Source organism: Jaculus jaculus, chromosome 6, assembly GCF_020740685.1.
Source record: "Jaculus jaculus isolate mJacJac1 chromosome 6, mJacJac1.mat.Y.cur, whole genome shotgun sequence".
In the NCBI taxonomy this organism is placed as follows: Eukaryota; Metazoa; Chordata; class Mammalia; order Rodentia; family Dipodidae; genus Jaculus; species Jaculus jaculus.
Window position 1 is genome coordinate 106,146,065 of NC_059107.1, and position 24,107 is coordinate 106,170,171.

General features: G+C 41.4%; 1 protein-coding gene across 5 annotated transcripts in view; it reads left to right on the forward strand.

The window, feature by feature from the left end:
• The first annotated feature begins 10,572 nt into the window (after positions 1 to 10,572).
• Mon2 (MON2 homolog, regulator of endosome-to-Golgi trafficking) overlaps positions 10,573 to 24,107 on the forward strand; it is a 125,377-nt gene continuing 111,842 nt past the window's right edge. For 4 of the 5 annotated variants that reach the window (XM_004650045.2, XM_045151508.1, XM_004650046.3 and 1 more), the window contains exon 1: positions 10,573 to 11,078. In XM_004650045.2, coding sequence (XP_004650102.1) covers positions 10,968 to 11,078 — 111 coding nt within the window. In that variant the 5' untranslated portion in view covers positions 10,573 to 10,967. The remainder of the gene's footprint in view (positions 11,079 to 24,107) is intronic. The other variant, XM_045151509.1, reaches the window with a different exon arrangement.

The window sequence follows — 24,107 nt, forward strand, 5'->3', positions numbered from 1 at the left end:
TGAAAATGAATTCCAGATACAAACACCACCTTGTGTGGATGGCTGGTTTATAAAAGGACTTGATCCAAATCTCTACATGAGATTTTTTCAGTTTCCTCTCCCCCTTCCCAATGCCTCTTGGCTTGGGAGCTTCCCTACTTCTTTCCCCTCTTAACTCAATTCTCCCTAATATAGATTTTCTTAATTCTTTGCTAGCAATCAACAAGATCTTGAGACTTGGAAACCACTGGCTTGGGAATTCAAAGCTCTCTCAGAGCCCAGTCACATTATGGAGATCCAATCCTATAACCCTGTATGTCATCTACTTCTCAAGTTATGACAACTGAAAATATATTCAGACATCCTCAAATGTTCTAGTACAGGGGGAGCTGAGAGATGAAAGGGTTCATTTGCTCCCAGGTAAGAATTATGGGACTATGTCTTTTGAGCACTGCTCAATGGCAGAAGCCAAGATAATGTGGTAGAAAAGAAACTAAAAGTTGAACTGATTCACTGAGCTATAGTAAGATTTAATTGCTAATGAACTAAACTTATCTTTGTCAGCAGATGGAAAAATACCAAAGAGATAACTGTCCAGAAAGGGCCCAGAGAGACAATAAGAGAGAAAGTAAGTTTAAGCTAAAACAAAGTAAAATGAAGTTCATTTTTAGGATGGCCTGACTATAGAAATGATTGAATATGCAAATTGCCACATCTTGTTTGTTCACTTATCCCTCCCCTAGGCTATGAAAACTATAAAATAAAAATAAAATCTCGGCTCAAGGCCACGCTTCTTTGGAGAGGTTTCTCAAGCTCTTTGGCCCCCAAGTAAATAAACTTTTCTACTTTCACTCATACTGGCATTGGAGTGAACTTTTCAGAGAATTTCTGCAATACCTCTGGAGGCCCTAGCAAGATTTTCCTTTGTCACGTTGCCACTCCTGGGATTTACAGCCTGCCAGATGGCCCTGGAACTGGGAAGTGTGAGCCCCTGAAATGATTTTGGAGTCCCTTTCCAGGTGGCCCAAGTTGACTGAAAAACCCAGGACTGGAGTTCCTGAGTGAAAGGACATGAGACTGAGCCAGATGTCCTGACCAGGTAAGAACTCCCTGGGGAAACTGGAAATTGGAAATTAGAACTTAAAATTGATATTGTGATTAGTCAGGTCTGAATTATACTTGAAGTGATTTTGAGGTCTGGAGGAGCCAATGCAGACTGATCTCTGCAGGAGGTGTTCTGAACCTTGAGGTGATTCTGAGGTGGTGGCCCTCTTTCTGTCAGGACTGAAGTTGTTCCAGTCTTGGCAACTAGCTAGATCAGGATTGTCAGTGGGATTAAATAAAGGAAAAAACTATTTAAACTCTGAGTGAATGAATGTGTGAGAGGGAGATAGCCATCTGGATTCTGAGTTAAAAGTGTGCTTAGTGGGCTACAGAAATGGCTTAGCAGTTAAAGCACTTTCCTGCAAAGCCTAAGGACCCAGGTTTCATTCCCCAGTTCCCATGTAAGTCAGATGAATGAGGTGTCAAATTTGTCTGGAGTTTGTTTGTAGTAGCTAGAAACCCTGGTGCCCCAATTCTTTCTCTTTGTCTCTCTCTCTCAAAATAAAATAATAAAATTTAAAAAAAAGAAAAGTACACCTGATAGGAATGCATGTGTACAAGTATGTATGTAGCTCATAGCCCTAAGGCTACAGAGTGATTTCTGTCCTGTGCAGCGCATGCTCAGGAAGGCTTTGTATTTGTGTCTGTTCTGCAGCCCCAACACAGTGGGAAATTCATTGTGGGGGAAGTCCTCCACCAAGCCCACTGTCCTGAACTGCATGATCAAAAATAAACCATATTTCAAAAGGGAATATTCAGGAAATTATAATACTAAGATGACACAAGGAAAATGAAAGGCCTCTGTGAGTTAGGATGGCCCCCACAGTAAACACTGAGAGTAAGAAAGATTATATGCAGGGGAAAATGCAAGATTCTCCTACTCTTAAAAGTTATAAAATGGCCGGGCATGGTGGTGTATGCCTTTAATCCCAGCACTCACGAGGCAGAGGTAGGAGGATTGCTACCCTGAGAATACAGAGTGAATTCCAGGTCAGCCTGGGCTACAGTGAAAAACAACAAAAAAAGTTACAAAATAGCAACTGGGTCTTTCATTCCTGAACAGATATAGTTCTTTTTTTTTTTTTTTTTTTTTGGTTTTTCGAGGTAGGGTCTCACTCTGGTCCAGGCTGACCTGGAATTAACTCTGTCATCTCAGGGTGGCCTTGAACTCATGGCAATCCTCCTACCTCTGCCTCCCGAGTGCAGATATAGTTCTTTACTACTACCTTGTATTATATCCTTTCCCTTCCACAGGAATGTCTGTTTCTTTTTGAGGAATGTGGTGCAACCCCCTCCCTCTAACTGTAGGAATGCCCTGTGCTTTCCTCACAGTAGGGTTAGTCACAGTCACTCATGCTGGAAGTCAACAAGTCCGGAAAAGGATAGCAAGACCCTGCCCTAATGGTATATAAAGATAGCATCCTTTGCTTGGAGACCAGACTCTCCTACTAAGTTTCCTGTAAGTCATGTACTGTGCTTGAGACTCTCCAATAAGCCCAGCTGCCTGCAGATTGTGCAGTGTGCTCCAAAGATGCAGCTTGTCACCTATACTGGGCTGTGCTTTTCAGTGATGTAGCTACCTTTGAGTCATTCATTGTTCCTGTGAGCAACCCCTCAGCCTGCTCTATAAGTAACCCCAATAAATTCACTGGTTGACCAAAACTGGCTTGGTGTAATCGTCTTTTGATCTGTTGTCTGTGTCTTATCTGGGGAGAAGATATGTGTTTGCATTACCCCTGGGAGAAGGTTTCCTGTGGCTGGTTTTCAGTGTGAAAGTTGTCAGTGGAGAAGTGTTTAAGTGTGTGGAGGATGTTTAAATGGTGTGGTCTTCATCTCAGGAACAAGGCTGAAAGCAAACTAAAAAGAACAGAGCACAAGGACTTAAAGAGGTATACAAGTTCCAACTATTAAACAAGTACCTCTTCCACCTGAAAACATCATTGTTGTTGATATGAAGTATGACCAGAGTTCTGCTACAAATGAGGTATCTGCAATCATCTAAGCTGTGACCATGCTGCTGGGGAACACCGGTCTCCATCTCCATCTCTCAACATAAAATGATATAGATCTGTATACTGCCCTTACTCCTTTGCTGGGTGAAACATGTAGTGAGCAGCCAGGAGTGAAGGATATCAATGGGGTGAATGCTGCTACTGCTTTTTCATAAAAGATATACTTGTGCATTGTTGCCACTCCTGAAGCTGATGGATGTAATGGTTTTAGAAAGGCTCAAATAAAAGATGTTTTATATTAAAACTTGTCAAAACTCTTCATTCGTTTTCTTTTTCTTTTAGTTTAGTTTTTTTTTTTTTTTTTTTTTTCCGAGGTAGGGTCTCACTTTAGCTCAGGCTGACCTGGAATTTTCTATGTAGTCTCAGGGAGGCCTTGAATTCTCTGCAATCCTTGCACCTCTGCCTCCTGAGTGTTGGGATTAAAGGCATGCACCACCACGCCCAGCAAAAACTCTTACTGACAGAGAATGCTCAGTACTGAAACATCATTATCACACCTTCCAAGGCTCAGGGTGCATTGCAGAAGAGGTGATGGAAAGAATGTAAAAGCCAAAGGAAGGGTTAGACTGCTTACAATGCACTCTTCCAGACAAAAATGGCCTGGATACCCATGCCCTCACAGTGCCTGGAAATACCTACCCAAGACCCTCATAATAGGAGGAAAAGATGGTGACATCAAAATAAAATACAGACTTATTGAGAGTGGGAAGGGATATGATAGAGAGTGTGGTTGTGAAGTGGAAAGTGAGGAGGCAGTTATCAGGTTTGTTGTCTATAACTATGGAAGTTGTCAAAAATATTTAAAAAAAACCTCTTCAATCTTCATTATTACTGCCATGTCTCATAGAAAAGAACAAATTTTGATATGCCACATATAAAATAATTTTGTCAGGCTGGAGAGATGGCTTAGTGGTTAAGGTGCTTGCCTGTGGATCCTAAAGACCCAGGTTCGATTCCCCAGAACCCACATAAGCCAGATGCACATGGTGGCACATGTGTCTGGAGTTCGCTGGGAGTGGCTGGGGTCCCTGGTGTGCCCATTCTTTCTATCTATCTTTTTCCCTTTCTCTATCAAATAAATCAATAAAAATAAAATATCTTTAAAAATTATTTTGTATTTTTAAAGCTATTATAATAAAGGCATATTGTTTTTAAACTTTTGAGAGTAACTATAAGAAACATATAAAAACTTTATCTAGGGAAGATATTGTTACAATAGTAAATTGGTTTTCTATTTACTATATATTTATTTATTTATTCCTTGTTTTTTTGTTGTTGTTGTTGTTTGTTTTTTGAGGCAGGGTCTCACTCTAGTACAGGCTGACCTGGAATTCACTCTGTATTCTCAGGGTGGCCTCAGACTCATAGCAATCCTCCTACCTCTGCCTCTTGAGGGCTGGGATCAAAGGCATGCACCACCACACCTGGCTCATAATCATTTCTTTATTTCTCTGCAAGAAATCATTTGCATTCTTCTGTTATCATGTAATTTAAATTAGTTGTAACTTACATTTTTTTTAATTCTGAAAATTAACACTTTGACAATATGCTTTAAGAAATTCATAGACCATATAGCAGTTGGAGCCAAAGATTAACCACTCCTAGATGAAGGAAGTTGTAAATTTTAGAAAAGGTAATTCAGAGATGAAAAATTAATGATGATAAGGAAAATAACTATGTTAGTAATTATAAATTTTTGTGGTTGCAAAAGCACAGCAAAATTGGAATGCCCCATGTATATCCCATATTCTGAACTACTTAAAGTGTGTTTAGAAGAGGAAATGTGATGCATAAAAGAAAGCACACACAGAAGGGTAGAGACAGAAGTTAGACAAAAAAAAATGAATAAAATCATCAGAGACCATGAGGGAGCAGAAGATATGAGTAAGCTAAAAAGGATGGAGAAAGTAAATGAATCAGAACATTATGAAGGAGGGTAAATCAGAATTTGTCTCAGATATAGTGAATGGAATATCAGGAAAATCTTACTGATTTGGGGAAGTAGATGAATGATAGGGCTTTTCTTAGAAGTAGGCACCACAGGAAAGTACATCTTTCAGTAGCAATCTGAGGCCCCAATGAGACATCCAGGCAAAGATGTCCATAAGCAGCTGAATGTTCATGTCTGCATCTTAGATAAGCACTCTGGAGTTGTATATTTGTGTATAAGGACTTCATATCATAACTTTCATACAAAACTAGATAGCAACATTTTTTTGTTCTAGACTCAGGAGTAAACTTGGATGAGACTATCTTATTATGGGAAAGTTTACAACAAATGATTTGTTCCTCATGGTACATTAGCCATCATATTGTATATTTAGCTGAGATGGATGAACTAGTCTGCCTAAATGACATGGTGCCTGGAGAAGACTATGCATAGAACTAGTCCAGTTTTATGCACATAGGTAATAATAGAAGAGAAACTTTCTAGTGTGTTGCAGAAGGTGTATTTAGAAAGTTTAGAAGCTTGCACTTGCATCTCTCAGCTGATACTACAGTGAATTCTCTGGCTTATCTCTTAGATAAGGAAACCACAGTGATGTCTATGTTGTGGTATTTCTGTTAATATGCACCTTCCATTGGCATTTATCACATCAGGGTTTTATACATGGTAGTATAAATAGGCTGGTAATGTTTGAAGTCATCAGTGTGCATGAGATCACTGACAGAATAAACTGAAAAGACCGTAGAGAATAGAAGTTCTAAAATATAGGTGAAAGGAAAGTTTAAGACAGGAACAAATAGAAAACTAGATTGAGTCATACCAATATTTCATCATTAAACTGGGTCAGAATATTACAGAAGTTTCCCAGTGACATATGAATGGTTAAATAGACAAATTTTCTAAAATATTCATAAAAGGGCTCAGAAAAAGGCATAGACTTCCCAATTTTCAACTAGAAGGGTGGACATCAAAAACTAAATTCACTGATAATTATGGTTAGAAGTTAGTGAAAGACTTAGTATGAGTGATAACAGCCCAACTTACCTTTTTTCTAATACTAATTTAAAACACCTGATTTTGGCTCTAATCCTAAACAATACTACTAATACACTGTAAGAAACACTCAAAAGGTAATGTGCACAAAATGCCATTCTTTGCCTGCAATATCTTATTTAAGTTCATATCAACTTCTTGAGGAAGTCACTTTTGTTTTTTTCACTTAAAGATAAGGACAGTTTACATAGTAAGGACTGATGAAAATTAGACAGATTAAATAATTTGCCAGTTTTACATATCCAAAAGCACTGAGATTCACATTTGGGACTTTTTGTTTTTTTTGGAATACGGTCTCACTGTAGCCCAGGCTGACCTAGAATTCATTCTGTAGTCTTAGGGTGGCCTTCAACTCACAATGGTCCTCCTACCTCTGCCTCCTGAGTGCTGGGATTAAAGTAGTGCACCACCACCCTGGGCTCACACTTGGGGCTTTCTGACTGCAGAGCCTGGAGCTGAATTAACTATATAAGAATACTTTGACAGCTTAATTTATATTAATGCAAGGTTAAATACATCAGGTATTTAATAACTACTATGTAGTAATACTGTGGAGCATCATTTACATTAATACAACAAGTACTTAATAACTACTGTGTGATAATACTGTGATAACGTCATTGATGTTAATACACGGTTGAACACATCAGGCACTTACAAAGTAGTTTTAAATGCAGAGAGCTTCTGCAGCCACAGAATTTTATTCTTATACCAACACATACAGATGCAGTAAAGTTATAAAATAATTACTACTTGTCACATGTGAGAACAAAAGTACGAAAGTAGAGGGGCATAATACTAGGATTGGAAAGGTTTGAGTGCATATAGAGTGGGAGGATGGAAAAGAGGGTGAAAGGAAGGTTAAGAAAAACTGAAAGACGTATGAAAAGGCCAAATGAAAGCATACTTTCTCAAATTAGATATACATCCAAGGATATATCCATATCCTTGAATAATGCTGCCTTCAGAAGCCATGGGTTATTATGGTGGCAAGGGTGGGATACTTCCCAGTGAGTTGATGAGGGAGGCCCCTGACCTTCCTGAGGCTCCACAAACAATACAGGCTATTGCTACTGTTGCAGTAAGGTTCACTGCTGGCAGAAATCACACAACCAAGAGCAGCTTGTGGAGGAAAAAAAAAAAAGGTTTATTTTGCCTTACAGACTCAAGGGGATGCTCCACAATGGCAGGGAAAATGATGGCATGAGCACAGGGTAGACATCATCCCCTAGCCAAATGAGGTGGACAATAGCAACAGGAGAGTGTGCCAAATATCAGCAAGGGGACACTGGCTATAACACTCATAAGCCTGCCCCCAACAATACACTGCCTCCAGAAGGCATTAATTCTCAAATCTCCATCAGCTGGGAACCTAGCATTCTGATCACCTAAGCTTATAGGGGACACCTGAATCAAACCACCACATTCTGCCCCTGACACTCATAAACTGATAACCACATGATAGAAAATAGAATGCATTCAGTCCAATCTTAAAAGTCTGCATAGTTTTTGTCAATCCTAATGATATTCAAACATCCCCATAATCCAAGGTCTTTTAACTGAGCCATAATACCAAAAAAAACCAAACTCGTAATGGAACAGAATAAACACTCACACTACAAAAGATGGCATTAGGCATACCAAAGAAATATTCAACCAATACAAGACTTAAACAGGGCAAACATAGAACTCTATAGCTTCAAGGCCAATAACTCTAGTCAGTGACAAATCTCCAAGTCTGATAATTCTAACCAGGAGTTCCAATTCCACCCTTCCAGTTAGGCTACTCACCGTCCTGGAAAACTTGTTCTGGAGCTGGCAACTTTCTTTAGCAGCCATCTTGTGGTCCCAGCATCTCCACTGGGTCTCCACTGCAACCCACAGTTCAGCCTCACAGCTCCATTGGGTCTCCATGCAGGCATCCAGCAAACTTGCTACACACTGCTCATGGCTGTTTCCAAATCACAAGACCATGTTGCAAACTCAATGACCCCTCTTTCCTGCATTTCTTATACTCCATAATACCAGGTAGAGTGCCAATTTGTTAATCCAGGGGGGAATAAAGCAGACTTTGAAGAACAGGACACTCCTTGAGCACCCAGGCTCCTCCAAAAGAGTCTACATTTTTCCTGTTGCCCTGGTGCAGGTCAGCTGGCCCAATCTCAATGGTTGTAATCTCTCAAACAATTGCAGCTAAACAGGCAGCAGTCTCAGCACAAAGGTTCCATTGTTTTTCTATGCCATATCCCTCTGCTCACACCAGTTCATTTCTATGTAAAACAACCCTGCACAAGATCTTAGGACACAGTCTTAACAGCAAGCCTCTCACATAAACTGATTCTAGCTCAGACCAGGCAAAGCTCTTTTTCACCCTCATAAGCCAAACCTCACAGTCCATAGTTCTTCCTGCATTCAGGTCTTTCAACTCTGACTAGAATAGCCCATCAAGCTGTATTTATAGCACTGCAAGTTGTCTCTTAGGCCAAGGTTTCATATCCTTCCACATTCCTCTTGAAAATCAGCTCCAAAGGCCAAAGCCACACAGTCAGGTATCTAGCAGCAATCCCAGTCCTCAGTACCAACTATTACTATTGCATTCAGGTTCACATTACTGACAGAAATCACCCAACAAAGAACAGATTTGGGGGAAAAAAGGGTTTATTTTGGCTTATAGGCTCAAGGGGGAAGCTCCATGATGGCAGGGAAAATGATGGCATGAGCAGAGGCTGGACATCACTCCCTGGCTAACATAAGGTAGACAGTAGCAACAGGAGAGTGAGCCAAACACTGTCATGGGGAAACTGGTTCTAATACCCATAAGCCCGCCCCAAACAATACACTGCTTTCAGGAGGCTTTAGGTTCCAATAGCTGTTAGCTGGGGAGACTAGTATTATGATCAAGATACATTATACACAAGTATAAAATTGTTAATATGATTTTTTTTTTTTTGGTTTTTCGAGGTAGGGTCTCACTCTGGCCCAGGCTAACCTGGGATTAACTATGTAGTCTCAGGGTGGCCTTGAACTCATAGCAATCCTACATTTGCCTCCCGAGTACTGGGCTTAAAGGCATGCACCACCACACCAGGGTCTGTTAATACACATTAAAAAAAATCTCATTTGGGCTGGGGATATGGCTCAACAGTTACATGTTTGCAAAACCTACTGATCTGTATCCAATTCCTAAGCCACACACTAAGTGAGACAAGCTCCTGGTGTTCATTTGCAGCAGCAAGAGTCCCTGACACACATACATCCAACACCTAGGCAAATAAATTTTTTTTAATTTTTTTTGTTCATTTTTACTTATTCGAGTGTGACAGAGAAAGACACACACACACACACACACACACACACACACACACACACACACACACAGAGAGAGAGAGAGAGAGAGAGAGAGAGAGAGAGAGAGGGAGAGAATGGGCGTGCCAGGGCTTCCAGCCACTGCTAACGAACTCCAGACACATGTGCCCACTTGTGCATCTGGCTAATGTGGGTCCTGGGAATCGAGCCTCGAACCACGGTCCTTAGGCTTCATAGGCAAGCGCTTAACCGCTAAGCCGTCTCTCCAGCCCCTGCAAATAAATTTTTTTAAAAATACACTGATGGAGGGCTGGAGAGACGGCTTAGCAGTTAAGTCATTTTCCAGCAAAGCTAAAATACCCAGGTTAGATTCCCCAGTACCCACAGAAAGCCAGATGCACAAGTTAGCGCACCTTTGCAGTAGCTGGTGGCGTTGACACACCCATTCTCTCAGTATCAACCTCGTTCTCCATTCATTCATCAGGAAATAAAGGGGAAAAAAGCAACAATCATAAAAAATAAATATATGGAACTTTTACTGGGAAAACAACTGGTGAAGATGAAGAGGACGTGGTAAACTGGAGGCGTTCTGTCATTTACTTCAGGTAAAATGAGAACCCAGTACAAGATCTGGGACCCTGGCAGTTTTCACCGACGATTTACAGGAACATAACGGAGTACTCAGCAGCTCAATGAGCCAATTGTACTAACTACTCTGTGAATGGTTTGCCATTTAGGTCTTCTGGTTTGGGCGGGGGGGAGGGGAGGGGAGAGTAGGAGCGAGCCGCGGGTTTAGGGTCGTGAGTTCTCAGGGACTCCAGGATGAATGGGCCAAGATAAACTAATTAAAAGGAAAGTCACTATTTATGCCAGAATAAAACGTGACACAAACATACGCAGAGATACATCAAAGCGTCCTGACACTCTCTTCAGGGATCTGCCACGGAAACAGAAGCAAATCGCTACACCTCAACTCCACCTCGGAGGACGCCGGGGGCGGGGCTGCGGACACCCGGCCCAGCGGTCCCCGCCCAGTCGGCGCAGGCCCGGCTCAGGCCCCGCCCCGCCCGCCGCGCGCCTCCTGATTGGCCACGGCGGGGGCGGGGCCCCTTCGCCCCGGAAGTGCGGCTGACGTGTCGGGGCCGCGCTCGGAATTGTGGGCAAGTCGACTAATGGCGTCGGCGAGTTTGGGGAGTTCGGAGAGCTGAGTGCCGAAGCCTGTGGCCCAGCTTGTCTGGGTGGCGCCGGCTGTGGCCCCGGGGGAGGGCCCCCGCGGACGCCGGAGAGCGCTTGCGGGTCTTGTGGGCTCCTAGTCCAGCGCTGGCGGAGCCTCGCGGCACTACTGCGACTGCGGAGGCGTCTCGCCGAGGAACAGGCACCGCCGCCAGGACGCTTCGGGGTCGCAGCCCAGGCCCGGCGGAGTCCTTACGGGGCCCAGTAGTCTCTGGTGCGGAAAGGACCCCAGGGCTCCGAGTTCGCTGCTTGTCGCCCCTCGCGAGCTGACAGTGCCGGAGCTTTCTACTGCGGTTCGGAAATCGGCTCCGACCGTGGCGTGGGGGGGGATCATGTCCGGCACCAACAGCCCCGAGGCGGTGAAGAAGCTGTTGGAGAATATGCAGAGTGACTTGCGGGCCTTGTCACTGGAGTGCAAGAAGAAATTCCCACCTGTCAAGGAGGTAAGCTGCGGGCCCTGGTCCCTCCCTCCTGGCCCCATTCCTGCCTTGATTGCATCCGGCCCTTCCTTAACCTTTGCAGGTGTAAGTCCGCAGGTGGTTCCACCAACTCTTTTTCTGGTCGCCCTTTGATAGGTCCCGGGGCATTTGAGTGCTCCCGAACTCCTGGTTAGGAATGAAGTTCGTGGAATGAGCCAGTTCAGTGAATCACAACCACTAAGTGTTGGACACACTTTTTCTGGTCCTGGCTTTTTTTTTTTTTTTTCATACTCAAACTTGGCCAAGTCAGAAATGTTTTCCTCGCTCCTAAAAATGAATGGTGATGAAATCTGTACTACTCACCTATGTAGCATTTGTATGTCATTCAGTGGGAGACTTTTCTTTCTTGGCGGGGGCCATTCAGCTTTACTCTCAATCTCCTGGAGTATTAATAAATCTGTTTGGAACACCCAGTTTATAGCAAATATTAAAGACCTACGGTAACTGTCGTTAAACCTTGTTGTGAGCAGAACCGTGGTTTTTGACTTGGAGTCAAAACAAATGCACCTGAATTTAAATGTAGCAATACAGTTTCCTGGAGCCTCAGGTTTTGTTTTACAGCTGTTTAATGAGGTAAAGCTGTCAAATAGGGGTAACTTTTTTTTTTTTAAGATTAAAGTCATCACAGGAAAAGTACTATAAGGGAAGCTCAACTAAATATATACTTATTAAAAATCTCCAAATAAGCCTGGCGTGGTGGCGCACGCCTTTAATCCCAGCACTTGGGAGGTAGAGGTAGGATCCCTGTGAGTTTGAGGCCACCCTGAGACTGCATAGTGAATTCCAGGTCAGCCTGGGCTAGAGTGAGATCCTACCTCGAAAATAAAAACAAAAACAAAAACAAATCTCCAAATACTGGGCTGGAAGGATGGTTTAGCGGTTAAGGCGCTTGCCCACATTAAGCCACATGCACAAGATGCGCATGCATCCTAGTGTTTTTAGTGACTGGATGCCCTGAATCGCTCATTCTCTTTCTCTGCTCTCCCCCTATCCCCATTCTCTTTCAAAATGGATAACTAAAATTTAAAAAATAATCCAAATATTGACTTGAAATGTTGCCATTTAATTTGATAGCCATTGTCTTTTCCTATTAAAGTTTTTATTAAATTTATTAGTTTTAAAATAACTTTCTTTGAAAAACTTTCTCACTTTCTGAAATATTTTAATGCCACTATTGTAAAATTACCTAATTTTTATTCTTACATAATGTCACTTGGTATATTTGCAATTTCATATATTGTTTGCCAGAAAATTCAAGAGACTTCTTCATTTTAAGCTTTAAAAATATCTCACCCTTACTGTGATCAAGATTTTGTAATTAGACCTTGACCAGAAAGGTTTAGATATTAGGCTTCTAAGGAATTTCTACTTTTCTGTGCCTTGTTTCTATCATTATTCAACAAGAAAAAAATCCTTGTAGTTCTTTAATAAGCAAACACCACCTGGTGATGTAAACCTAGTGTGCCATTTTGGGGAGATACTGTGTTTGATTTCACATAATTAATACTTTGGTGTTGATTTTCATTGTTGTCTCTAGATCACGTGTCTGTTTAAAATTATAACAAGTAATTTTAAAGAATTTCAGGTATTTTTAGCCAGGCATGATGGGATTCAGGGGCTGCGGCAGGAGGACTGTCATGAGTTTGAGGTCAGCCTGGGCTACAATGTGAGACCCTGTCACAAAAAAGAGTATCTTAATTGTAAGAGAAATGCTGTCACATAGAACATGCCATGTCCTATTTTTTCTTAATTTTTTTGTTTATTATTTATTTATTTGAGAATGACAGAGATAAAGAGGCAGATAAAGAGAGAGAATGGGTGCGTCAGGGCCTCCCAGCCACCAGCAAACAAACTCCAGAAGCGTGCGCCCCCTTGTGCATCTGACTAATGTAGGTTCTGGGTTCTGGGGTATCGAGCCTCCAGTCGGGGTCCTTAGACTTCACAGGCAAGCGTTTAACCACTAAGCCATCTTTCCAGCCCTCACGTCTTATTTTTAATATCAGCAATGATGTATAGAACTGACTGTTACCAGTTCTAATAATTTACATTTTGTGGGTGTTGCAGTCAGTTTTTTGTTGCTGGGACAAACACTGGCCCAAAAGCAGCTTTATGGGAGAAAAGGGTTTATTTTAGGCCTACAGAATCTAGGGGAAGTTCCATCAGGACATAAGATAGTCCATGGTTGCATAGCAGAGAAACACCACCAAACAACCAGCAAACACACAGTCAGAACTCAAACTTAAGATATGCCCACAGTAACACACCTTCCAGCAGGCTGCTGGAGACTTAAGTTGCAAGCTTAATCAAAAATATCGTGGGGAAAGCGGGGCGTGGTGGCACACGCCTTTCATCCCAGCGCTGGGGAGGCAGAGGTAGGAGGATCACCATGAGTTGGAGGCCACCGTGAGACTACATAGTGAATTCCAGGAGAGCCTGAGCTACAGTGAAACCCTACCTTGGAAAAAAAGAAAGAAAAAGAAAAAAATATCGTGGGACTGGAGAGATGGAAGCTTAAGGACTCAGGTTCAACTTCCCAAAACCCATGTAAGCTAGATGCACAACAGGACGCATGCTCACCAGGTGGCGTCTGGAGCTCGTTTTCAGTGGCTAAGGCTGTGGCTCTTGGGAGCATGCTGATCTTCACAGGTGCCATTCCATCCTGTCTGGTCCATGTACATTTGCTGTTGCCACAGTCCCAGGGCCCTGGTCCAGGTGGGTCTGATGGCAGTGGCACCTGGACCTGAGCTAGTCAGGATAGGTTTCTGGTGTCTTTTTTTTTTCCCTTAGGTTTTTCTTGGCTTCCAGCCTCATGGCCCCACTGTGAAATGTCTGGTGACCTCTCCCTAGCCAGGCACAACCTTACTAGAAGAGCCTGAAACCTTTTAGGGGTTTTCCAGTGGTCATGTAGGCCCACATACCTGGGACCTTTGTGTTTTATCCAACAATCTTTTTGGTTTTTTTGTTTGTTTGTTTGTTTTTCGAAGTAGGGTCTCACTCTAGCCCAGGCTGACCTGGAATTCACTCTTTTCTCAGGGTGACCTCGAACTCATGGTGATCCTCCTACCTCTGCCTCCCAAGTGCTGGGATTAAAGGCGTGCGCCACCATGCCCGGCTGTTATCCAACAATCTTGATAATAGCTTTTGGTCTTTTTCTTTTCAATGCTTTTATTATTTTCTTTTTTTCCCCCCCAATTTAAGTATTTATTTTATTTGAGGGAGAGAGAAAGAGGCAGATAGACAACGGGCATGTCAGGGCCTGTAGCTGCTGCAAACAAACTCTAGATGCATGCGCCACCATGTGCATCTGGCTTACGTGTGTCCTGGGTAGTTGAACCTGGGTCCTTTGGCTTTGCAGGCAAATGCCTTAACTGCCAAGCCATCTCTCCAGCTGTATTATTTTCTTTATTGTGGATATGACATCTTGCTGTGTTACTCAGGCTCTTTTCACACTTCTGGGTTCAGGTGGTGTATCTATCTCAGCTTCCTATGTAGCAGTGTTTACAGGTGTCATCACTACATCTGCCTCAGCTTTTGAGGTTTTGGTGTTTTGATTTTGTTTTGTTTTCAAGGTAGGGTCTCACTGTAGCCCAGGCTGACCTAGAACTCAGTGTAGTTCCAGGCTGCAGCCTCTATAATTTTGAGATCAGCCTGGACTATAGAGTGAGTTTCAGGTCAGCCTGGGCTAGAGGAGTGAGACCCTGTCTTAAAAACAAACAAAACACAACAAAAAGAAAGAAAGAAAGGGAAAAAAAGGTATGCATCCTTTACACCAGATATTCATTTCTTTTTTTTTGGTGGGGGCTGTGTTGAGGTAGAGTTTGACTCTAGCCCAGGCTGACCTGGAATTCACTATGTAGTCTCAGGATGGCCTCAAATTTATGGCGATCCTTTTACCACTGCCTCTTGAGTGCTGAGATTAAAGGTGTGCGCCACCACACCCAGCCTCACTTCTTTTGTTTTTTTTTTAAATATTTGTTTATTTTAGAGAGAGAGGCAGAGAGAGAATGGGTGTGCCAGGGCCTCTAGCCACTACAAATGAACTCCAGATGCATGCTCCATCTTGTGCATCTGGCTTATGTGGCTACTGGGGAATCAAATTTGGGTTCTTAGGCTTTGGAGGCAAGTGCCTTAACTGCTAAGCCATCTCTCCAGCCCCCATATACTCACTTCTAAGTCTGTATTTTGATTAGAAGATTGTTCACAGCCCTATTCTTTCTGGAAATTTGCAAACAACTAGAAGTCCTTTGCTGGGAGCTGTCTGGTTATATCAATAGCAGGAATGTTGTACTTGGTAAATCCATCTGCACTAAGTTGTGTCAATTCATGTGGATTTATTGATAATTTACAATGTTCTAGTTAGAAGGGGCTCTAGACCTACTTGATGTGAACTTTTGTAGGGCTGGAGAGATGGCTCAGCACTTAAAGGCACTTGCTTGCAAAGCCTTATGGTCTGGGTTCAATTGCCCAGTACCTTTGTAAAACCATATGCACAAACTGGTGCATGTGTCTGGAGTTTCTATGCAATCAGAGGGCACTGGGACACCCATACTTTGTCTGCCTGTCTCCCATGCTCTCTCAAATAAATATCTAAAAAACTTTCTTGAGGGCTGGATGGGTGGCTTAGCGGCTAAGGCGTTTGCCTACAAAGCTAAAGGACTCAGGTTCAAGTCCCAAGGACTCACATTAGCCATATGCACAAGGGGGCGCACGCACCTGGAGTTCGTTTGCAGTGATTGGAGGCCCTGGCTCACCCATTCTCTCACTTCTCACCCCCCCCCCCGCCGCCTCTTTCTCTGTCAAATAAATAAATAAAAATAAAATAGTTTTAAAAAACTGTCTTGATTGGCCAGTAGTGGTGGTACCCACTTTTAATCTCAGCACGTGGAAGGCAGTGATAGGAGGATTGCTGTGAGTCTGAGGCCAGCCTGGGACTACAGAGTGAGTTCCAGGTCAGCCAGCATTAGAGTGAACCCCTACCTTGGAAAAAAAAAAAAAAAAAAAAGAAAAAAATCTTGGAATTTATGAGACATACATTCCTATTCAAACTACCACAGTGGACTAACTTGGGAATTTCATTGTTCTTTACTGTTATTTATTTCTATTGGAAAATGCATTCAGAACAATAAATGGCTAACTTAAAAAGTTTTGGACCTCAGCCCATTCTTAATCGTAGGAGTTTCATTAAAGCTTTTTTTTTTTTTTTAAAGGCATTAGGTAATTGTACCTACCTTTTGCAATAATGGCAAGCAACAGTTGTGATTCTCTCTGAGTCATAATCTTGTATGTGGTATATGCTCTAAAACAATTTTGTTGAAATAAAGAATCTTATTAGCCATTGAAACTTGCTTAAAGCTGTACTTCAGGAATACAGATTTAAAACAAGGAAGAAGTAATTAACCTACTAGTGATGATTTTTATAGGAGGAAGCCTTTACTTTAAAGAAATACTTGATTGAATTAATTTTCTCAGGTATGCTAACAGTAGTGGCTTTGTTCTTTAAGGAACTGGTAAGTTTTTGGCTTTTTCTCTTTGGGTGCTAGATAAACCATTGGGCAGAGCCATTCTAAATAATCTTTTCCATCTGCAATGGTTTGCTATTTACTACTCTCTCTCAGTGTCTGTACCAGCATTATGTGAAACACAAGTCATTCTGAGCTAAGAAACTTAACACCTGTGGTTGTATATGTGCTTTGAAAGGGATGCCCTGATACTTCTTAAATAAGTTAGAATGAAATGTGACATTTTATATTTAATTTTATTTCAAGTTTTTAGTAATTTCTCATTTTTGCCCATGAACTTGACTATAAGTTTTTAAATTAATAATTTGTAATTTTGCTGGGTATAGTGGTACATGCCTTTAATTCCAAGTACTCAGGAGGCAGAGGTAGGAGGATGGCTGGGAGTTCAGGGCCAAGGGCCAGTCTGACACTATGTAATGAATTCCAACACAGCCTGGACTAAAACAAAAACAAAACCAAAAAAAAATTGTAATTTTAAGATTTCAAATCTGGTAGAAAAACAGGAAAACAGTATTATTTAAAAAGGATTGTCTTCTTTATTGACACTTGCTTCCTATTTTTCAGTTTTCTACATAGTTTTCCCTGTTTTATAAATCTATGCTTGTATATTATTTTGATTATGGTTATAATTTTATTTTACAATTTTTATTTATTTTGTTTCTATTTTCAAGGTAGGGTCTCACTTTAGCCCAGGCTGACTTGGAACTCACTCTGTAGTCCCAGGCTGGCCTTGAACTCACAGTGATCCTCCTACCTCTGCCTCCCAAGTACTGGGATTAAAAGCATACCCCACCCTGCTTTGTCATTTTGGAATAAAGGTGACAATGAAATAACAAAGATAAGTTTCTTCTTTCTTTTGTCTACTTAGTTTTTAGTACTTAGATGCAATTCTTTATGTTTTAAAGAATAATATTTTTAAATTTTTTTTGTTTATTTATTTATTTGAGAGTGACAGGCAGAGAAAGAGGGGGAGAGAGAGAGAGAGAGAATGAATGGGCACACTAGGGCCTCCAACCACTGCAAACAAACTCCAGATGCATGTGTCACCTTGTGCATCTGGCTTACGTGGGTCCTGGGGAATCCAGCCTTGAACTGGGGTCCTTAGGCTTCACAGGCAAGTGTTTAACCACTAAGCCATCTCTCCAGCCCCTAAAGAATACTACTTTTTAAAGGATGACTGAAGTAGCTCATGTATTAGGAAATATTGGTATGATTTTTTTTTTTTTTGCCTTAAATATAACTTTGAAGGCAGGTTGAATGGTGCACATCATTAATTCCAGCACTTTGGAGGCTGAGGTAGGAGTATCCCCATGAGTTTGAAGCCAGCATGGAAGAGACTACAGAGTGAGTTCCAGGTCAGGCTGGATGAGTGTGAGACCCTGCCTTATAAAACAAAATAGCTGAAACCTTCTAAAGTCACTTTTATGTGATATTTTCAGTGGCTTTTAGAGGCAGTAACCTCTGAAGCTTTAGGTTATATGTATGTTTGCACATTAGAACTTTTTGATTATATTCCATTTGCAGGCACTGCTATGGAAACTGAGTTTGGAAATGTGGGTTGAGAGAATTTGTGATTCTTGAGCTGAATTTGGTGGTAGAATGAGAAGACAAACAGAGGGAAGAGACCCTTCTTGTCAGAGGAAATAGCACATCTTGCTTATATTGCATGTAATGAAGGTGATTGGGAATCATTCAGCTCTTTAAGAGTCATGATTAGGGCTGGAGAGATGGCTTAGCGGTTAAGCACTTGCCTGTGAAGCCTAAGGACCCCAGTTCAAGGCTCGACTCCCCAGGACCCACGTTAGCCAGATGCACAAGGGGGGTGCAAACATCTGGAGTTCGTTTGCAGTGGCTGGAAGCCCTGGCGCGCCCATTCTCTCTGTCTACCTGCCTATTTCTGTATCTCTCTCTCAAGTAAATAAATAAAAATAAAGTATTTTTTTAAAAAAAGAGTCATGATTAAGTTCAGTTTTTCTAATATCACCTTGATAGTAGTACTGATGGGAAGAATTAGAGGATATTGAGACTGAAGCAGAGCAAAATTGTAAGAAGTGGTAAATGCCTGTATTTAAGTAGTTGTAATGATACAAAGATCATATATATTGCGCAGCCATGAAGGAGGAGTATGGATTAAAGAGAGATATAGCAGGCCAGGCATGGTGGTGCACACCTTTAATCCCATCACTAGGGAGGCAGAGGTAGGAGGATTGCCATGAGTTCGAGGCCATTCTGAGACTACATAGTGAATTCCAGGTCAGCCTGAGCTAGAGACCCTACATGGGGAGGGGGGGAGAGAGAGAGAGAGAGAGAGAGAGGGAGGGAGGGAAGGAGAGAGAGGGAGGGAGGGAGAGAGAGAAAGAAAAAGAAAAAGAAAGAGAAAGAGAAAGAGAAAGAGAAAGAGAAAGAGAAAGAGAAAGAGTTAGATAGCAAGTGAAATTACCAGGGCATGATGACTTTTGGAATAACAGACAGAAATCTGTGATTATTCCTAGGTTTCTGGCTTTGGAAGGTTTCTGGCTTTGTTGGATCACTAAAGTAAAAAATACAGGAGGAAGAAATGTTTTAAGGGAAAACTTTAACATTTATGTGTAACATCAAAGTGAAAGTGACCAGTTTGTGTTTGAATAAGTTATCTTGATACTGAAGAGGGAACTCTGAGATTTCAGATTTAGAAGTGTCTGTTTAAAGTTACTTTGTGTGTGTGTGTGTGTGTGTGTGTGTGTGTGTGTGTGTTTGAGAGAGCGAGAGAGAGAGAGAGAGAGAGAGAATAGGCATGAGAGAGAGAGAGAGAGGGAGAGAGAATGGGCGTGCCAGGACCTTCAGAGGCTATAGACAAACTCCAAACATGTACACCCCCTTGTGAACAGGTGCGACACTGCACACTCACACCACTGTGCGTCTGGCTTATGTGGAACCTGGAGATTTGAACATGAGTTATTAGGCTTCACAGGTAAGCTTCTTAACTGTTAAGTTATCTCTCCAGCCCAGGAGTGTCTATTTATATGTGACATTAGAAAAACATTGGAACAGGTAACATGGGTCTTAGAGAATATATTCAGGACTGAAGAAGGAATTTGAAGAAACAATAGTAACTAAGGAAAACAGGCAGTTGGGTAGACCAAGGTTCATTTCAGAATCAGAAAGATGAGAAATACTACCTAGAGGCAGGTCTTTTTTAAAATTATTATTTACTTATTTGAGAGAGAGGCCTTGCAGATAGAGAGAATGGGCATGCTTGGGTCTCTAGCCATTGCAAATGAACTCCAGACTCATGCACTACCTTGTGCATCTGGTTCCTTGGGTACTAGAGAATTGAACATTTGTCCTTAGGTTTTGCAGGCAAGCACCTTAACCACTAAGCCATCTCTTCAGCCCTAGAGCCAGTACTTGAGAAAGTAGAATTGCATAAATATGTGAGCTGGATTTCAATGGGAGAAGGGAAACAATCTTTTGGCACAAGAGGGAAATAGTACCTGATCCATTTGAGAGAGCTATAGTATAGAAACTGCATTGCTTAAAATAATCAGCGATAAATGAAGTGATGAGTGGGAGGTTACAAGCAGTGGGATCACTTTGGAGGGTAAGTTTTGGTACACTTTAACCTCTCAGCCAGAAAAAAATGGTGGCTCTTCATTACATTCTCAAAGAAAGAAAGGAAACCTGATAGCTTCAACTTATTGGAAAAAATTCAAAGGGTTAAGAGACTAGCACCTCTAGGTTAGTCAGAGTCATGGAGTTGAAGAGTATAAGAGCTGGGAGGGTAATGGTTGTGGTTATAGTGTGGATCTTGGATTCCAGATTATCAAGTGGAGATGTTGGAGATGTACCAGAGGATGATGAAGTTCAGGGAATGAGGAAAGGAAATCAAGGTCATTTGAATTAAGGTGGTCAGGCTTAGCATTGTGTGTGTGTGTGTGTGTGTGTGAGAGAGAGAGATTTGTTGTTGCTGTTGTTGTTAGGGTCTTGCTCTATTCCAGGCTGACCTGGAATTCACTATGTAGTCTCAGATTCATGGCAATGCTCCTACTTCTGCCTTCTGAGTGCTGGGATTAAAGGTGTGCTCCACCATACCTGGCCAGGCCTAGCTTTAAAAATATCTTATTTTTATTTATGGAGGGGAGGTGGAGAGAATTGGTGTGCCAGGGCCTTCAGCCACTGAAAATGAACTCCAGATGCATGTCACCTTGCACATCTAGTTTACATGGCTCTGTACTTTTTTTTTTTTTTAAAGATTTTATTTATTAGAGACAGAGGGGGAGAGAGTGAGAGCAAGCGAGCAAGCTAGGGCCTCTAGCCACTGCAGACAAACTCCAGATACATGTGCCGCCATGTGCATCTGGCTTACATGGGACCTGGAGAATCAAACCTGGGTCCTTAGGTTTCACAGGCATGCACCTTAACTGCTAAGCCATCTTTCCAGCCCCCTGGCTGTATACTTTTAAAGTTTTCTATTGATATTCATACCTGATAGAAGTTTTTTGGCAGAGATTTTTGCCTATAGAAGATGAAAGATTGTCTGTGGTAGAATTCCTCCAATTTAGCTTTTCTGGGTTAATGGCTGAGAGATACTTTTGGTAAAAGAGGTGCCTTCTGCTTACCATGACAGTATTTTATTTATTTAAAGATTTATTTTTTTATTTTTATTTTAAAAAATTTATTAATTAGTTTTTTACTCAGTGAATACAGTCAAGTTGGTACCATTGTTAGGTTCATCCTTGTCCTACCTCCGCCCCCTGGCCTCTCCTTGTTGAGGTGTATGGGTCATGCATTGTGGAGTTAGCCCACATGATTTATTTTTATTTAAAGATTTATCCAAAGAATTATTTTTATTTATTATTAGAGACAGAGAGAGGAGAGAGTGAGTGAAAATGGGTATGCCAGGGCCTCTAGTCACTGTAAATGAACTCCAATGCATGTGCCACCATGTGCATCTGGCTTATGTGGGATCTAGAGAATCAAACCTGGGTCCTTAGGCTTTTGTAGGCATGCACCTTAATTGCTAAACTATCTCTCTAGCCCCTTGACAGTATTTTCAGCTTAACCTTTATATTTGAGGACTGAGGCTTAAGTCCTTGGCACTCTTGGAAGTATTCCAGCCTCGTTTTCAGGACTTCTATAGTGAAAAATGAGAGCTGGATAATCTTTCCATGTTCAGTTTTGAGTTTTGGTTTAGTGTTTTATGCATTTTATAGTTATTTTCTCCTTGACATTTGTGTTCTTTCTCCCATAAGTCTCATATAATAAACTTGTGGCACTTACTTTCTTGGTACTGTGCTTTGGTGACAAAAATAAAAGACAGTGTCTCTGACATATAAATCAAAAAGGAAGACATACTTCAAAGCTTGAGTTTTTTCCCCCTATTCTATAAGGTTTATTTTCAACCCTATATAAAGTTTTGCTATTAGTGTTAAAATTTAAAGCAATTATTAATCTCAGTTTCATTGCAGGAAATAAATGAGAAGCTGCTTTTGTTTTCATGAAGTTAACTCATGATTGAGTAAAACACAGCCTTTAGGCTAGGAATGTAAGCATTTTTTTAAACTCTAGTACAACCTGTTGTTCTAAGTATTTCATTTGACATCCAGGCATTTTGGCAGACACCTTTAATCCCACTACTCAGGAAGCTGAGGCAAGAGGATCACAAATTGCAGGCCAGGTAGGGATACAAGCAAGATCAAAAAAGAAAAAAGAAAAGAAAAAAGAGCTGGAGAGATGGCTTAGCGGTTAAGCACTTGCCTGTGAAGCCTAAGGACCCTGGTTCGAGGCTCGATTTTCCCAGGACCCATGTTAACCTGATGTGCAAGGGGGCACACGCGTCTGGAGTTTGTTTGCAGTGGTTGGAAGCCCTGGTACGCCCATTCTCTACCCCTCCCTCCCTCCCTCCCTCCCTCCCTCCCTCCCTCCCTCCGCCTCCTTCTCTCTCTATCACTCTCAAATAAATAAATAAAAATGAATAAAAAGTGTTTTAAAAAAGAATGAAGGATAAGGTAAATACTTCATTTTATAGATGAGGTTTAGAAAGGTTCAGTAATATAGATACAGTAGTAAAACTGGAATGTGGGAAGAACTGAATGTGAAGCCACGTGCCTCCATTTCTAAATCCTCTCCCCCCTTTATATGCAGCAAATGCCTTTAAGACATTGTAAACTTGTGTTAATCATTGTTCCCATTCATCTTTCTGCATATTGTTTATTATTATTATTGTTTATCATTCGAATTTTCCATCTTGGAATGTTCTCATTTCTTCTGTAACACTTGATGTTCCTATTTCTTCTCTCAGTGTTCCTCCTCCCCATTTTTTTTTTTTTCAAGGTAGAGTCTCACTCTAGCCCAGGCTGATCTAGAATTCACTAGGTAGTCTCAGGGTGGTCTTGAACTCTTGGCAGTCCTCCTACCTCTGCTTTCTGAGTGCTGTGATTAAAGATATGCACCACCACACCCATCTTCCTTCCCTTTTTATGTGTAAGTGTGCCCCAGTTTTGCCTTCAACCTTTCTTCATCCTTATCTCCACAGCACTCTCATCTACTCCCATGACTTTTGGCTTTAGCACAATGCCAATGCCAGTGGCTTGTAAATCTGTATTCATTCTGCTTGCTTTACTGAATTGAGACCTGTGTTTTCATCTGCCTGCTATTAGCAGAATATTTTTCACATGTTTCAGATATGCCTTCTTGGCATTGAACTTATATTTTGATGATAATAACCCCTCTTCCAAAGCTGTTTCCTTTATTACTGTTACTTACCCTGGTCATTTTGCCTGTCTTTTTCCCCTAGGCTGTCATAGTTCAGTACTGTAGTTTCTAACATCCCTTTCTTTTTCCCCTGTTTTCTCAGCTATTATTCCAGTATGTCATAAAATTATGCCTGGCCTTTATCATGCATTTATGGCATACATAAGTAAAAACCATTTCTAGATTTTATCACCAAGTTTAATACAATTAAAGCAGCTCAGAAGCCCTTACTACTGTGTGCTTATGGAATTTTACAGTATAGCTACTTTGTGCTTACAGAATTTTATAGTATAGCTACTGTGTGCTTATGGAAATTTATAGTACAGCATTTACGATTCTCTTGATCTTCCCTATGTTCCTCTCTGTCTTCCTTACCTCCCTTACATGCCCTTAACTTTGAGAAAAGGGCATTTACAAGTATGCTTTTCTAAGTGTCATGGCTTCTGTGGCTCCTGAGGGTCCTTTGATTAGCTGAGAATTGGTTCCCTCATATTTAATTTTTCTAAAGATGCTTTATTTCTTTTAATCCCAGTTTAAGTCTTGCCAATTCATTTATTGTGTGAATGAGCAGAACTTACGGAAAATTTTCTGATTTCTTCATTCATTCAAGAAATAGTTTTTGAGCAACTACTATGTACATGTACCAAGTGCTAGCTAGTTGCTGGGGCAAAATCACTGTGGCTTCTTCCCAGGCTTGTTAGTCTAGTGTATTTTCCTCTGCTTTCTTTACTTTTCCATAGGC